Source organism: Mercenaria mercenaria, unplaced genomic scaffold (assembly GCF_021730395.1).
Source record: "Mercenaria mercenaria strain notata unplaced genomic scaffold, MADL_Memer_1 contig_1012, whole genome shotgun sequence".
Classification (NCBI taxonomy): domain Eukaryota; kingdom Metazoa; phylum Mollusca; class Bivalvia; order Venerida; family Veneridae; genus Mercenaria; species Mercenaria mercenaria.
In genome coordinates, this window is record NW_026458981.1 from 49,871 (window position 1) to 64,655 (window position 14,785).

Below are 14,785 nucleotides of genomic sequence, written 5' to 3' on the forward strand. Positions count from 1 at the left end.
TGACTTTGTTTTATGACAACCGACAGTTAAAAAGTAATAGTTATAATTTCTTTCGTTTTCGTAACAGTCACTGACCAGTTTATATGTTATTACTGCAGTTTCGAATCCACTTTTCGTAAAGGTTAGTGTTTATTAGTAAGTAATTATCAAATTAATTAGTCTAGCACGGCTCAGTCGCAGTAAATGCGTACTAATAAACTCTAACCTGCATTGTGTTTGAAATTATTTTTTTGTAATAATGACTAGATTCTTTACACTAACGCATCATTCATATAATCGTTAAGTGGCCCAACTCAGTGCTTGATCCATTTCCGGCATCTCAGAGACTTGTTCGGACTTTATGACGTGGACTTTATCATAATTCACAGAAGAAACAGCTGCCGTCGGCGCGGCTATTTGTAATTTGTTTATTTTAATATCCGGCTCCAAATAACCGCTGATATCAGTCAAAATCAAGCAGATCGAAGCTAGTATCCAATTCTTTTTCGTTTGCATTAAAAATTATTTAAGTAATCGCTACAGAACAAGCGGAAAATGACCTGGCTCCTATATAGAGCGGATATAATTTGACCAACATGTTTTGGGACTTGCTGCTATCAACTAGTTTTATAACCCCAAAGGCACTTGTGAAATTTCAATTCAATAACTGTATTAGTTTTGGAGATAGTAACTTGCATGTAAAATTTTAACCAGAATTTTCTAAGTCCTAAAGGGGGCATAATTTGCCCAAAATACACGCCAGAGTTATGGGACTTGACCCAGTGAGGTTGGTAATTGATCTAGAAAAAGAAAAAAATAAGTTTCAAAGCTATATGCCTTGAAATGATAGCTGTATGTACTTGCATGCAAAAACTTAACCAAGGTGTGACGCCGACGCCGACGCCGACGCCGACGCCAGGGTGAGTAGAATAGCTGACTATTCTTCGAATAGTCGAGCTGAAAAGGCTTTGTTTGCACAATGTTTATGTGAAGTTACAGTAAGGTATAAGCAAAAGTTAAAAAAAAGATGTGACAGAAAAAAAGGCTGCCAAAAAACTTAACTTTAACCAAAGCCGGGGCTAGTAGAAAAGCACCGCTATTCCCCGAATAATCGAGCTAAAATACAAAGAAAAAAGCAAAAACAGTGTCCTGTCAAGCTGAGCGGAATAAATACATATTTTTCTCGTATGTTAACGGAAACTCGTATACAGATTCTATTTCCTGTCCAAGACAAGGACATCGTTGGTGAAACAGACTAGTAAATACTGTTTCACTGTCACAAGTAAAATACAATACAAAACTTATATTTATAAATTCAGTAAGTACAGTGTATAGAGCATACAAGCCCAAACACTTCGTCATTTCGTTATTGAATAGGCGTACAGTGTTTTGGCGAATAGTGGGACAGTTTTTCTATAAAGATTTGCGACTAGGCGTTCAGTGTATAATTCATATGCATGTTGAATTTAACAATATTTAAACTATTCAGGATTGTAAATTCATATTTGTAGGTATAAACTCATTTGCATGAATTTATAATTTAACATTCAGAAGCGGTTCTGACACGTATTTCACTCGCAGTTCCTAAATAATGGGCATTTTAGCCTGAATACATCGTCTTTTGCTTCGACCTTATAGGTTTTGAATGAAAATACGTTTTAATTTTATGTGTTAATGTCTGTTAAACGGCAGTTTGTTGTAGAGACATTTATCATACATTGAAAAATATATACAACAAGAATATTTATTTCAAATAGCCACAGAAAAACATAAAAATACTCACTACCGACAGCTTCCAAAAATTTGAAAAACGAAAGTGAACGCCTAGTTATTGGCGACTTCCGTTTGGGCGTACAGAGAGTCTATACACTGTGTTGATAGAGGACCATAAGATGATGCCACATACCAATTATCAAGGTTGGACAAGAATTTTTTTTAAGTTTTTCCTTTCGATTGCTATGGCAACCAGTGTTCTGCATGGAATTGTATTATTTGAACAATTTTGAAAGGGAACCACCCAAGGATCATTCCTGTGAAGTGTAGTGTAATTCTGCCCAGTGGTTTTCAAGAAGAAGATTTTTTTAGAAAATGTTGACGGACACACGACACACGACGCACGACGGACATATTGAGCGGTCACAAAAGCTCAACAAAAGCTTTTGGCTCAGGTGAGCTAAAAATCAAACGGTACTTCGGACCTAAAGAAAATTTTCATAGAAAATGTTCTTTTAATACATCTAGAAATTTCAAGGATGTACGAGCGTGTTTTTGTTGTTTTTTTTTTTTTTGTTTTTTTTTTTTTTTGTTTTGTTTTTTTGTTTTGTTTTGTTTTTTTTTTTTTTTTTTTTTTTTGTTTTTTTTTTTTGTTATTTTTTTCAGTGATATTCAGGTTTGCACCAACATTTGTTTAAAACTTAAGGTATTGGACCCGTAATAGAGTACCTCCTTTTTGAAGAGTATTCAATTCCTACCATAAACCTACTTTGACTGCAATTTTCAGGGGGCGTAGGTTCAAGCCCCACGGGGACCAAATTTGTTTTCCATATTTTCATTTTTTCTAGTAAGATTTTAGTTCTTTCAAGACTTATTATGGATGTATTGTACAAAAGTGGAAAATTTTCATTTTATAAGCGATTTCTTGCTGTTCAAAGTGAATTTACCTCTGAATCAGGAGAGGTAGAGTTAGACATTTTAAAAAATACTGAGTTACATGCGGTAAAAGTTCTCTATTTTGCCTCTTTCTTTAGATTACATATTGTGGAAGAAATGCAGGTAGGTTTTACTTCTGCCCAAAGGTTATTTTTGAATTAAATGAGCAAAATTCAAAACAGACACACAGGATTCGACATTAATTTTCCAATGTTGGCGTTAGAATTATGTCTCATTAAATCTGTTTACATGAGGCACCCTAGAAAAAATGATATTTACAGTTTTATTTTGTGTTTTATTATTGTTTAATAATAGTTTGACGTTTCTTTTATCAAAATTAATACTGTAATGAATTCTCTGCACAAGTTTTAGATAGTGGCCATCACATTGAAATTTGTCTCTGCTTGAGCTTGAGGAAATACCATGAATTATACAAAATTTACAAAAAACGGCACGGTCAAAGTTGTTTAAAATTTGCAACACAGTACAAAACATGGTCATCTTTAAGAATATACCAAACAAATGTCATGTTTTAAACATTACTATTAGGGGTCCAATACCTTAATTATGCTTATTATGTACATAAGGTGTAATGTTTTAAAGGCACAATTTCTTATCATGTTATGCATTAAAAGCTGTGTTAAAAACTGATACATCGTTACCTAATATTACAATATAAAACATACAGTTCACACGCAACTGATGGGAACAATGTCGTTTTCCTTTTATCTTTCTGTAGGAACGGATACTCTCTTGTAAATGACGATAAAAACTTTCAGTTACAATTTAGACATCATTTTATAACAGCTATATTATTACATTATCATTGTTAAATTTGCTTTGGAATTGTTTTCACAATGGTTTTAATCTAATCTACCATCATCAACAAACAAAATTCCGATTTCAATTCGTGGCAGTTCTTGCAGATAAGGCATGTTGCTAACAAACGATTTACTCAACCAAACAAATTAAATGGTTGTCGTACACATCTTTCGATGTTTAGACTACTAAACTACCCCCGACTTTGTTAACACAAGAACAGTAGGGCCAAAAGCACCTTGTTAGTTTATATCAAATGAAATTAAATGACCTTTATTACATGGTCATTATATATGGATTTTGTTACGGTCGGAACAGAATGTGATAGTTCTAAGCAGAATCAACTTAGATACACAGGTGATATCTAAGTTTAACTCTATTTTTTTAACCAAGATATATCATTAATTTCATATTTGTATTAGTTTCGAAAGTTACACAACACTTTTATTGAGTAAGTTACAATCACAATAGCTAATCTACAAAACCTTAAAACACGAACTCATGTGGCGGCCCGAAATTTGGCCCGAGGAAATGTCTTTTCGTAATTTGTATGTTTGAATAGATCTTTTCTACATTGAAGAATATGATTAAACACCTTTTAATAACCTTTTGGAAATACCAAGACAATTTGGCCAAGTAAAGATAAAACCAATGTGCTAGATTTTTACTAGACTAATTTGAAAAAAAAACGGACCTGAAGAAAACTTTCATAGAAAATATTCTTTTAATATAGATTTTAATGAAACTTATCACAGCCGTAAATAGATTGTCTATTACATGTATGAAGTATTATAAAACATATAGTTCTATGTTTACTTTGAGGTATTTGCCTATGATTTAATCACTGGAGCTCTACTACACGGATTTTAACCGTGATAAGTAACCAACAATATCTGATAGTTACGACATATTTTTTCTTCACTGACGCAGATGTTTCTGGTTCAAGCATCTGAATGAAAAGTTATTACCTGCGGCCTATTGGAATGCAACAAGTAGTATAGCACTTGGGGACTGGGTGATTTCACGTGACTTTTTACCGATATGCGACTGGCTTATCGCATTTATGGAAAACCGTTTTTGCAAGATAGCTGGCACTCTATATGACATATAGAGAAATGTTTGTGACCTGAAATCCTCATTCATTATTTCATATAATTTATTCAAACTTGATCAATGATCAATATTGATACCTTGTTGTGCATGAGGGGTTTTATGTTAATTGCTCTTCAATTTCCTGGAGTATGGTCCTGTGTTGTCAAATAAGTCCAGGTGAAGGCATGAATCACATTTGTGAAAGCTCTAGTAAAGTATTTCAATAGTCAAGGAATGTGACCAGTTAAGCTAAAAGTTATGTTATACATGAAAGGGAAATATAGTTATTTTTGCTCAAAACAATAACTTTCAGAATTAAGAAATACATAGTTCATATATTTACTTGTAAATCATGTAGAATGGAGTAATATTTCCTACATTAAAGCGTAATGGTATAATAATACACACAAAAAAAAAACAAGTACATTATTCACCCATAAGTTACTATCAACAATTTCTGGTCTGTAACTTCTGGCCGCAAGAAATCTTTCGACTTGTGAACAATTTTAAGAAGTGAAGTGACTCTCAGTATTAACAAATGTAGATAGCAAATTGTAATGTTGAACAAACTGTCGCATGACAAACTGATGTCAGACGGTCGACAGTAGTTCACCTTGAGTGTTCGATTCTGGTAAACTTAAAATTATAAAATAAGTCATTTTCACGACATTCTGCAAAAGCAATTCTTATTTCAAAGGGATTAAAGCGTCCGATGTATGTGACGATATGTGATATGAATGAATAACAAAATTGACATTCTAAGTGCGTTTTAAAAACTATTTTGTACCGATTTCCACATACCTTCTATATCTTTATTTCTTCATGTCAGACAAAGAGTCAAGTAAATGCATATATTTAACGAATATTTTGAGCCTTATACTTATAGGCTATTGTTCAATAGTTCAAATTTATAGAAGAAGGCCATGAATACCCTGTATCGCACATAAGATGACAGACATTCCGAGGATTCATAAAGACCAGATTTAAAATATGGCCTCTAGAGCGATAAAAAGATATCTCTATCATTTAACCTAGTGACCTAGTTTTAACCGTAGATTATCAAGTTTCCAACATGATCTAGATTTCATAAAGACAAACATTCTGACAGGATTCATGAAGATCGGGTAAAAATATGATCCATAGGGTGCAAGCAAGGTTTTTTCTATAATATGACATAATGGCATAGTTTTTGATCCCAGATGACCAAGTTTAGAACCTGACCTAGATTTCGTGACGACACATGTTTTCACCAAGGTTAATAATGTCTAGGTAGAAATTATTGAATTTATGGTTTTAACAAGGTTTTTCTATAACTAGATCTTGAACCAAGATGACCCTGTTTCAAACTCATTAGAGACTGGTACTTAAATGATCATTCTGACCAAGTTTGTTAATATAGGGGAAACTGTGTTCACAGTAAAATTTTAAACGACGGAAGACGACTGAAGACGGCTACGGACACTGGTATTACAACAGCTTACACTAAGCACTGCTAAAAAGATCATTGTGGTATAAAGCATCAGTTGTATTACCAGGTAACTGTTTATTCTCCGTTTGAATTTCGTAAATTTTCTCTGCCAGGAAACGGTAATACTCCTCCTGCAATCAGATATTTCAAATACAGATTACTATTTAATTCTAAAAACATTTTACTGGATGTGACAAGTACGTTTGACAAAATTCAGTGTAAAGATGATCTTGCGTATGTGTTCAATATTTCCATATTGACTTAAATGAACGGCTGTTTTATCTAAAGTTTCTACAATATATATCTCAGTAATTCATAAAAAAATGTTTGACATCAACAACAGAAATCGGCAAATATCAAACCTATTTAAACATACTTTACGAAATTGCTCACCCTGCTATTGGCGGTTTCAAAAGCATGCCTTTCAACAGTTTTTGCATATGGTATTATATTGTTCAACTTATCAACCTTCTTCTCTTTGTAAAATTGGTAAATGGCAGATACTCTACAAATGCAATCAAACTTTTGTTAACATCTGATAACTCTTTTCAGCCCTTTCGAAGATAACTGCAGTAAGTACTACAATGGAACATTTAATGCTGTAAGTTATTATGTGAAGGTCATCCCAATATTTTTATCAAAAACCTATGAATTATACATATTCATTACACGTTTTTCAGAGAATTCTCGAAATACATCTGATATTTTAACAGTAAAAAATATCAAATACATTTCTCACTGGTAAGAAACTATAAAATGTGTAAATTTAGTCAAAACATGAAATAAAAGGCAAATTTGTTTGTTTTACATGTAAGATTAAAAACTGTTTTTACACTCTAATGAATACCATATCTATGCCACTCGTGAAAATATTACATCTGGTGTTTACTTGTGAAATATATTTCAATCTTAAATTGAAACAAACAAATATCAGCAAGTTGCCATAACTTAGCATCTTTTTTTGTTCTGATGCTTCTAGTTACTAGTTTTGTTTACTTCATTGTGTTAGGCATTATATCTATATCTTGGATGCCTTTGACTACAATTCATCTAGTGTTTTCCTTAATTGTGTGACATAAGAGGACGAGTAGAAACCCCAAACAAATTATCGAAAACTACAAAACAAATCCAAACGGATAAAATCAATTAATATATATCTTCAACAAAACAAAGAACACATTAAGTCCAATTAACTTACACTTTTTCTTCAAGGTGGGTCCTTAAGTCAAGTGTCACAGAATTCTGCCACTCTTTCTTTCCCTGGTTTGTTTTTGTGAATATTGGTCTAAAGATATTACCAGACAATAAACTGTCTGTGTTCAGTAAGGTGTTCGTTATATTCTGGTTACTCGTCCTTGAATTTTGGCCAGTTGAATTCGGTCCTATAATCAAGTAAAATACAATATTTTAGCCGTTTTGGAAATGTTATTGGTGAATCAAACTGCTTTTGATAATTATTTAAAAGGTAAGTAACATTATATTTTCTGTATGGACTACTTACAATACTATTTTACGCCACTGACTAAAAACAGCATCTGACTTCGTTCCGAAGACAAAACATAACCTTCAATACAAATCAGAGTCCATGACAAGTCGCTCATCCCATCTAACAAACTTGAAACAATGATGTTTGATGTAAATATTCACCAAAAGGTTTAAGACAAGTCGTTAACCTGAGGTGAGGGAGAGGGCAACAAGATAATACTATTCCTTCTAAAGAAATTTCTCATTAGTATGATTATGACGCTCAATGGAAATCACTGATCGCTGTGTCGACACGCCTTAAATGTAATAAACCTGACACGGTAGCTAAATTGTTACCTCTGCCTCAGGAGAACTCTTTTCTCCAAGAAATGAATTGTAGGAGTTTTGGTATATTAACGTTACTCTTTATATAACACTAACCCACGCACCTGCCCATTTATTCACAGGGGCATATCTTGAATACACTTGATAGGAAATGTTAAATATCTAACACCTCAACAGGAAGGGTTTTCATATGTCGCTCTACGCAAAAAGAAGATCTCTATGTAGAGGGCAAAGATTTAATTAAAAAATGTCACCACAAGTCAATGCTTCATACTTTATATTTTTTCGTTAAAAATTTTGCACTTTTGAGGTTATCATTATTTTTCCATATGAAACATTATGTAAAACAACCACTGCACAACTAGATACGGAACAACTAGGAAACTTTTCATGCAGCTCTATAATAAATCGTATTTGTAAAGAACTAATATTGAAACTGATCAAATATCTTATTTTGTTCGATACCAACTTCATTTACCAATTTAGTCATATTTCTTCATGACTGCAAATAGTGATTCGCCAAGTGATCTTTTTTGTGAAATAATATTGAATTTTGAGGGAACTATTTTTATATTTCATTAAAATCAAATTTGGAAATCAATTAAAGGGTCCGAAACTTTGACAGGTTTTGGAGATTTGACACATGAAAGAAAATGGACATCATGTTTCTGTGATTATTTGTAAATTTGATTGAAATATGTTGCAAACAAAATACATTTCATTAAACTTTCCGATGGCTACCCTGAAGCTATATCACTACGCTATTTTGCAATCATTTATCAAAACACACTTTTGGGGATAGCTCAGTATAGCAATCAAATACACCATAAATAAAACGTATATAACTATGCACAATATATGGTGTCCCGCTAGCACCATCGCCGCATCATGTGGGCCCGAAACAACAAAAGAACGATACTACGAAGTGCAAAGCCGAAATAACAAAACTACCATGGTAAAAACACGAAACTACGATGGTGAAAAGTCGAAACAACGAAAAATCGAAATAATTTCGTACTTTCATCATCCTTTTCTCGACTTTTCACAATCGTGTTTTTAATGGTTCGACTTTTCACAATCATGGTTTCGTTGTTTCAACTTTTCACCATCGTAGTTTCGACATTTCAACATCGTACTTTCGACTTTTCACCATCGTAGTTTCGAGGTCTGTTTACAACCTTTTTCACCTTTTTGTTATTTTTTTTTGTTTGTTACCTTGTTTTGTTTTGTCATTGTTTAAATGTAGTCTAATCTCGCCATAGACCCCATCGGAAATAAGTCTCAGACTTTCATTGGCTTTCTTGGCATAAAATGTTTAGAAAGTATATTAAAGACTAACAGACAAATTACTTTAAAATATGTAAGTATTTAATTCTAAAATAAGACTAATGTATGTGCTCTTATTGTTTTGCTTCATTCTGTTATGTATTTGTCATACATTATTCATGGTAAATCTATCTATCTATCTATCTACCATTACACGTGGTAGAACGCAATCATGTCGTGTGAAGATGAAGGTTTTTTACTCCTTTTTGTATGTGTATAAATATACCTTTGTTTAATTAGGTAGATGCTTCGTTTGAGCAAGCTAAATGAAAAAATGAAATATATGTCACACATAATTATATCCTCAATAAAATAATATAAATGAATCCTATAAAGTGATTTTTCGCACAAAGTTAAAATTTTAAAAATGCTCTAATTCGGTTTCACACAGTTCACACGTGTATATTTAATTTTCTTAAATCAGCTAAATTGCAGCAGTAAATACTTATCCTGACATTGATTATATATATGTGTTACAACAACTGATATACAGGGATCTGCAATCTGTTAGTATCTTTTATCAGGGTAGTACAGCTGATTCACCTGGATTGAGCAAACTGATCGTTTCTGGACTTGACTCACATTTACTTATTTTCAGGAAGTTCATCCTACAATTTGAGTGTAGGGACTACTCCAGACTGACTTTAAAACGTGTAATAGCATTTAGGTTTATCTGGTGTTAATAGGGCCCGATTCCCCTAAACAAATAGTATGTTTTTTTTTCATTTTAAAGGTGATCCATAGATTTCAAACTGAAAACTGAGAAAAATAATTACAATGTTTTATAATTATATCTATAGAGGTCCGAAAGTGCATTATTATGATAGAAATACTACTGTTATGCACACGTTCATTCAAAAATATGTTATTTGTGTTTTATAACTTATTTTACTTTTATTATTTACAGCGTGTATTCGTCCCAGTTAAAAAGGCATCGACCTCATTTTCAAATCATTGAAAGAGAAAACTGATAAGCACTGTATGTATAATCATGGAGGTTTATAAATGTGATTTTAAATACATAAAGTATATAGTTTCATTCCATCTCCAACAATTGTATATTTATACATGTCAAAAAAAGACACGATTATGTTTATTTATTTATTTATTTATTTGAGTTTTACGGCGCACCAACACAGTATAGGTTATATGGCGCCAAACAGGAATACAAATTTTGGTTCCACAGCTCATTCAAATCGAAATTAAAACATGAGGTATGGAATCAAAATTTGCATTCCTGCTGGAATCACAGAGTTACAGCAAAACCAAGTGTTAAGAGCCTATTAGTCGCCTCTTATGATCATGCAAGGGTAAGGCAGTGGTTCAAATTCTGTTCATACACAGATCGTCCCAGAACCACATGGGGCACGATTATGTTCAACCTCGTGTATTGGTAAACAGACCTGTGCGCATGGGCATCAGGAGGGCTATACAACGTTGCTGAAAAGTCTAAACGACGATACTGAAAAATTGATAGTACGATTGTGAAAACTCGATACTACGATGGCGAAATGTCGAAAGTACGATTGTAAAATGTCGAAACCAAGATAATGAAAAGCCGATACAACGAGACCTTGATGATGAAAAGTCGAAAGTACGAAAATATTTCGACTTTTCACCATCGTTGTTTCGACTTTTCACCATTGTAGTTTCGTGTTTTCAGCATCATGGTTTCGACTTTTCACCATTGTAGTTTCGTTGCTTTGACTTTTCATCGTCGTAATATCGTCGTTTCCTTGTTTCGAGCTCACAATATGCGGCGATTGCTGTAACGCCACACCGTAACAATATCACCGTTCATTTTTAATATAGCCATAAAATGCTTCTAATCTTAATATTGAGTTACAAAGATGAGAAAATCAATAATTTTTTTAACTGTAGAAAGAAAACTATGATTCTTGCTGACTTAGTAAATAAATACCATAAACATCCCTTAAAAACCGATACACAAATTACTCATTTTTAAAATCGAAGGCTTATAACTCTTCACCCGGGAATGGTACACATATGCCCTGACAATATGCAAAAGGTCACTTCATAGCGATACATTTCTGTATCTTACCTTTGGGCAAAATCCTTTTGAAACTGTATGTGTAGATATCCTGAAAATCAACTTATAACTAGATGTGTGTCTATAGGTCACTGTACATGGTTTTATAACTCAATGTTAAACATTTTTAAGATGTTTGCAACACAAACTTTTAAGAAATTTTTGTGTATTTTTCTCTTAGTGAACTCTGGCCTAGCTAAGTAAAATCTTAAAGAGAACATCCTTTGCAAAATTTCATAGGCTAAAAAACAATCCTCTTGTGTTTTATAACTCTAGGTTAAGTACTGTACATAATTATTGACATACATGCATCACAAACATTTATTTTTGACTAAGTCAAGTGCCATAACTCTGGTCTTGCAAAGTGCACAAATACACATGCTGGATTATACTCCTATTTTCTGACAATATATGATTTTTTAAGATACATGTATATGCAACACAAGCACTTTACGTGTATTTTTCACTAAGTCAAGGACCATATATTCAATCGGACTGAGTGAAATCACAAACAGACACCAGGTGCGCCACTTCACATGCTATATAACAACCCTCTAATGTTTTATGACTCTTAAGTCAAATACTTTATGAGATACATGTGACACAAACTTGTATCCCATTTAAGCTTATTTCTGACAATCAAGGGCCATTACTCTAGTCTGACTGATAAAAATCCAGAACAAAATCCCTCGTGCACAACTTGCTGAATAGCATTCCTATGATGTTTCATGTCCCTATGTCATATACTTTTTTGTGATATGTGCGAGACAACTTTTTTCAAGGGTCTGACTGATGGATGTCTCTACCAAAACCCCAGATGCACAACTTCACATGCTGAATAATTCCTGCAATGTTCCATAATACTGGGTCAAATACTTTTTGAGATACCTGCGACACAAACTTAGGCCCTTTTATGCCTATTTCTGACTAAGTCCAAGGCTATAACTTTGGTCTGACTGTGTTTTTTTCTCTCTATTCTTCCTTTAGACACGGAAAAGAAAAAAGCCACATAAAAGCTTACGGAATGAACGACATCAAAGAAAAGGTACAGTTACATATTATTCCTATAGCCACTTAGGTATGCAAGTGTAAACACGGACAGACGGGCGGATAAGGGCAACTCTAGGTACCCCAACAAAAAAAATTGAGGGCTAAAAATTGCAAAAAAGATCTTGTAAATTTCAAAGGGTCATCACTCCTAAACTGGGTAAAATACATTCATTCCTTGACAGTATGCACAAGTTCACTTCATGCTGTTGTCTGTCTAAGTTTCAGTTAAATACATTGAAACTGTAAACAAAGATTATGAGACGGCCACTCAAGGCTGCAACTATACCACAATCCCCGAAATCTTTTCGAGGTGCTTACGAATTGGTCATGTATGACTCAATGAACACCGGTTATATCTGCTACAATACTTCTTTTTGCTGTTCTGTATGCTGACTTAGGTAATTTCTTACCTTCTGAGGGGATATCTAATCGAGCTCTTTTCTGTTCATGCAATCCTTCAGAATCCCTGAAATTAAATTACGCATATGTTTAACTTCAACAATCCTGCTAGGTGGAGTGAAGACATACATCGGGACTGAGGACTTAAGTCATTCGTCACAAAAACAGTTCAAGTGTGTTTATATCAATAACAAAGTGAAAAGGAAAATATGTAAAAAATGTTGAATTTAACATCAAACTGACATAATTATATGTCATACGGCAACTTTCCAGCTTTTAATGGTTGAGAAGACCCTAGGTGCCTTTCCGTGCATAATTTGATCAAGTGTGTGATGTTTCACTCTATTCCCATTACTTAGTACTGAGATAACATTTTACATACAAAACACTTAAAATTGCTCTATTACAATAGGTGCATGACGTGAAAAAGCAAAGAAGAGTGATGGAACCTGTGCATTGCAAGATATATCATCACAGTTAGCAAGTATGTGAAGCTGCAATCTATTCCCGTAAGTGGACGGACACCTAATCTGGCTATCGAATAAATAATCATTATAAGTATATATGAATACTCTTTCTTTAATTTCTTTTTTTTCAACTTTTACTATCAGCTTATTAGTCGCTGTAGTGTATGAATTTTGTGAAGCAATTGTGTACTTCCTGTTTAAAGTATGTAACTTGGCATGATTGTATTTGAATGTATTATACTTCATTTAAGCATGAAAAGAAGGTTGTAAGTATTCAAAATGGCTGATAAAACTCAAGATGACAACCATAATTCATAATTTTACAAAAAATACTCTATAGCATTATAGTATTAGGTAATTATTAGCTACAGATAAGATCTGTATGCAAACAGAAAATAAAGTCAAGCAATAAGATAATTATTTTTTATTAAAATCGCTCTTTTAATAGGCATATTTTGCGAAAATTACGAAAAGTTGCATTATATATATATATATATATATATATATGTGTGTGTGTGTGTGTGTGTGTGTGTGTGTGTGTGTGTGTGTAAAGTACGCTTCTCATACAATTTTATACTTACATTGGATAAATAAATCAATATGGCAAACCAAATTTAAGGGGTCACCGTAACATATTTTACCATGAACACTGTGCACACTTGAGTATACTGTGTGAAAATAGTGAAATTTGCCAATCACCATTCATTAAAGTTACTCCCTTAATGTTGTTTTAACTAAAGCAACAAAACTTGCCTTCTGTCACAAAATAAACAAGAGTGCCAGAATGTCACAATATACGCCCGTCACAGCAAATTTCTTTACTCTAGCACCTGTATTTGCAAATGGAATTTTAATTTTGTGGTTGTTTAGTAATCATTGTAAGTCATTTGTTTTTCTAAGTCCACAAAAAAACTCCTTACCAGGTAGAGATACCCTAAAATACACCTAAAATTTGAAAGTAACATCCATGTTGTACCACAGAAAAGTGGTCTTGTTTTTTCCCTACGGTCAATTATAAAAAAGTTACAATATAAGTTATTTATAGTAACAACTAAGGGAAGATAATCTTAAAAAAAAAATAATAAAAAAAAAAATAAAAAAAATTGTAAGTCCACACAAAAATCTTTACCAGGTAGAGATTGGTCAAAATACACCTCATAATTGGATGTAGCATGCATGTTGTACCACAGAAAAGTGGTCTCGATTTTTCCCTACGACTAGTAATGAAAAAGTTACAATATAAGCCATTTATAGTAACAACAAAGGGAAGTAATTCTAAAGAAGGGAACTGCGCATGACACTTTGTCTCACGATGGTGTATAATTGTGCCAAGTTACATCAAAAATCCCTCCATGCATGAAGAAGAAATGCTTCCGACAAAGTCATTCTTGTATCTGACCTTTGGCCTCTAAGTGTGACCTTGACCTTTGACCTAGGGACCTGGTTCTTGCGCATGACACTCCGCCTCGTAGTGGTGAACATTTGTGCAAAGTTATATCAAAATCCCTCCATGCATGAAGAAGAAATGCTCCGGACAAGGTTTTTATTCTTGTATCCTTTGACCTCTAAGTGTGACCTTGACCTTAGACCTAGGGACCTGGTTCTTGCGCATGACACTCCGCCTCGTGGTGGTGAACATTTGTGCCAAGTTATATCAAAATCCCTCCATGCATGAAG

The 14,785-nt window shown here is 33.3% G+C and overlaps 1 protein-coding gene across 1 annotated transcript in view; it reads right to left on the reverse strand.

The window, feature by feature from the left end:
* LOC128551356 (protein sepa-1-like) overlaps positions 1-12,708 on the reverse strand; it is a gene marked incomplete at its 5' end in the record, with an annotated part of 30,122 nt that extends 17,414 nt beyond the window's left edge. The window contains 4 exons of the mRNA XM_053532207.1: positions 6,072-6,138; positions 6,401-6,512; positions 7,206-7,389; positions 12,653-12,708. Of these exons, the coding sequence (XP_053388182.1) occupies positions 6,072-6,138; positions 6,401-6,512; positions 7,206-7,389; positions 12,653-12,708 (419 nt within the window). The remainder of the gene's footprint in view (positions 1-6,071; positions 6,139-6,400; positions 6,513-7,205; positions 7,390-12,652) is intronic.
* Positions 12,709-14,785: the final 2,077 nt, after the last annotated feature.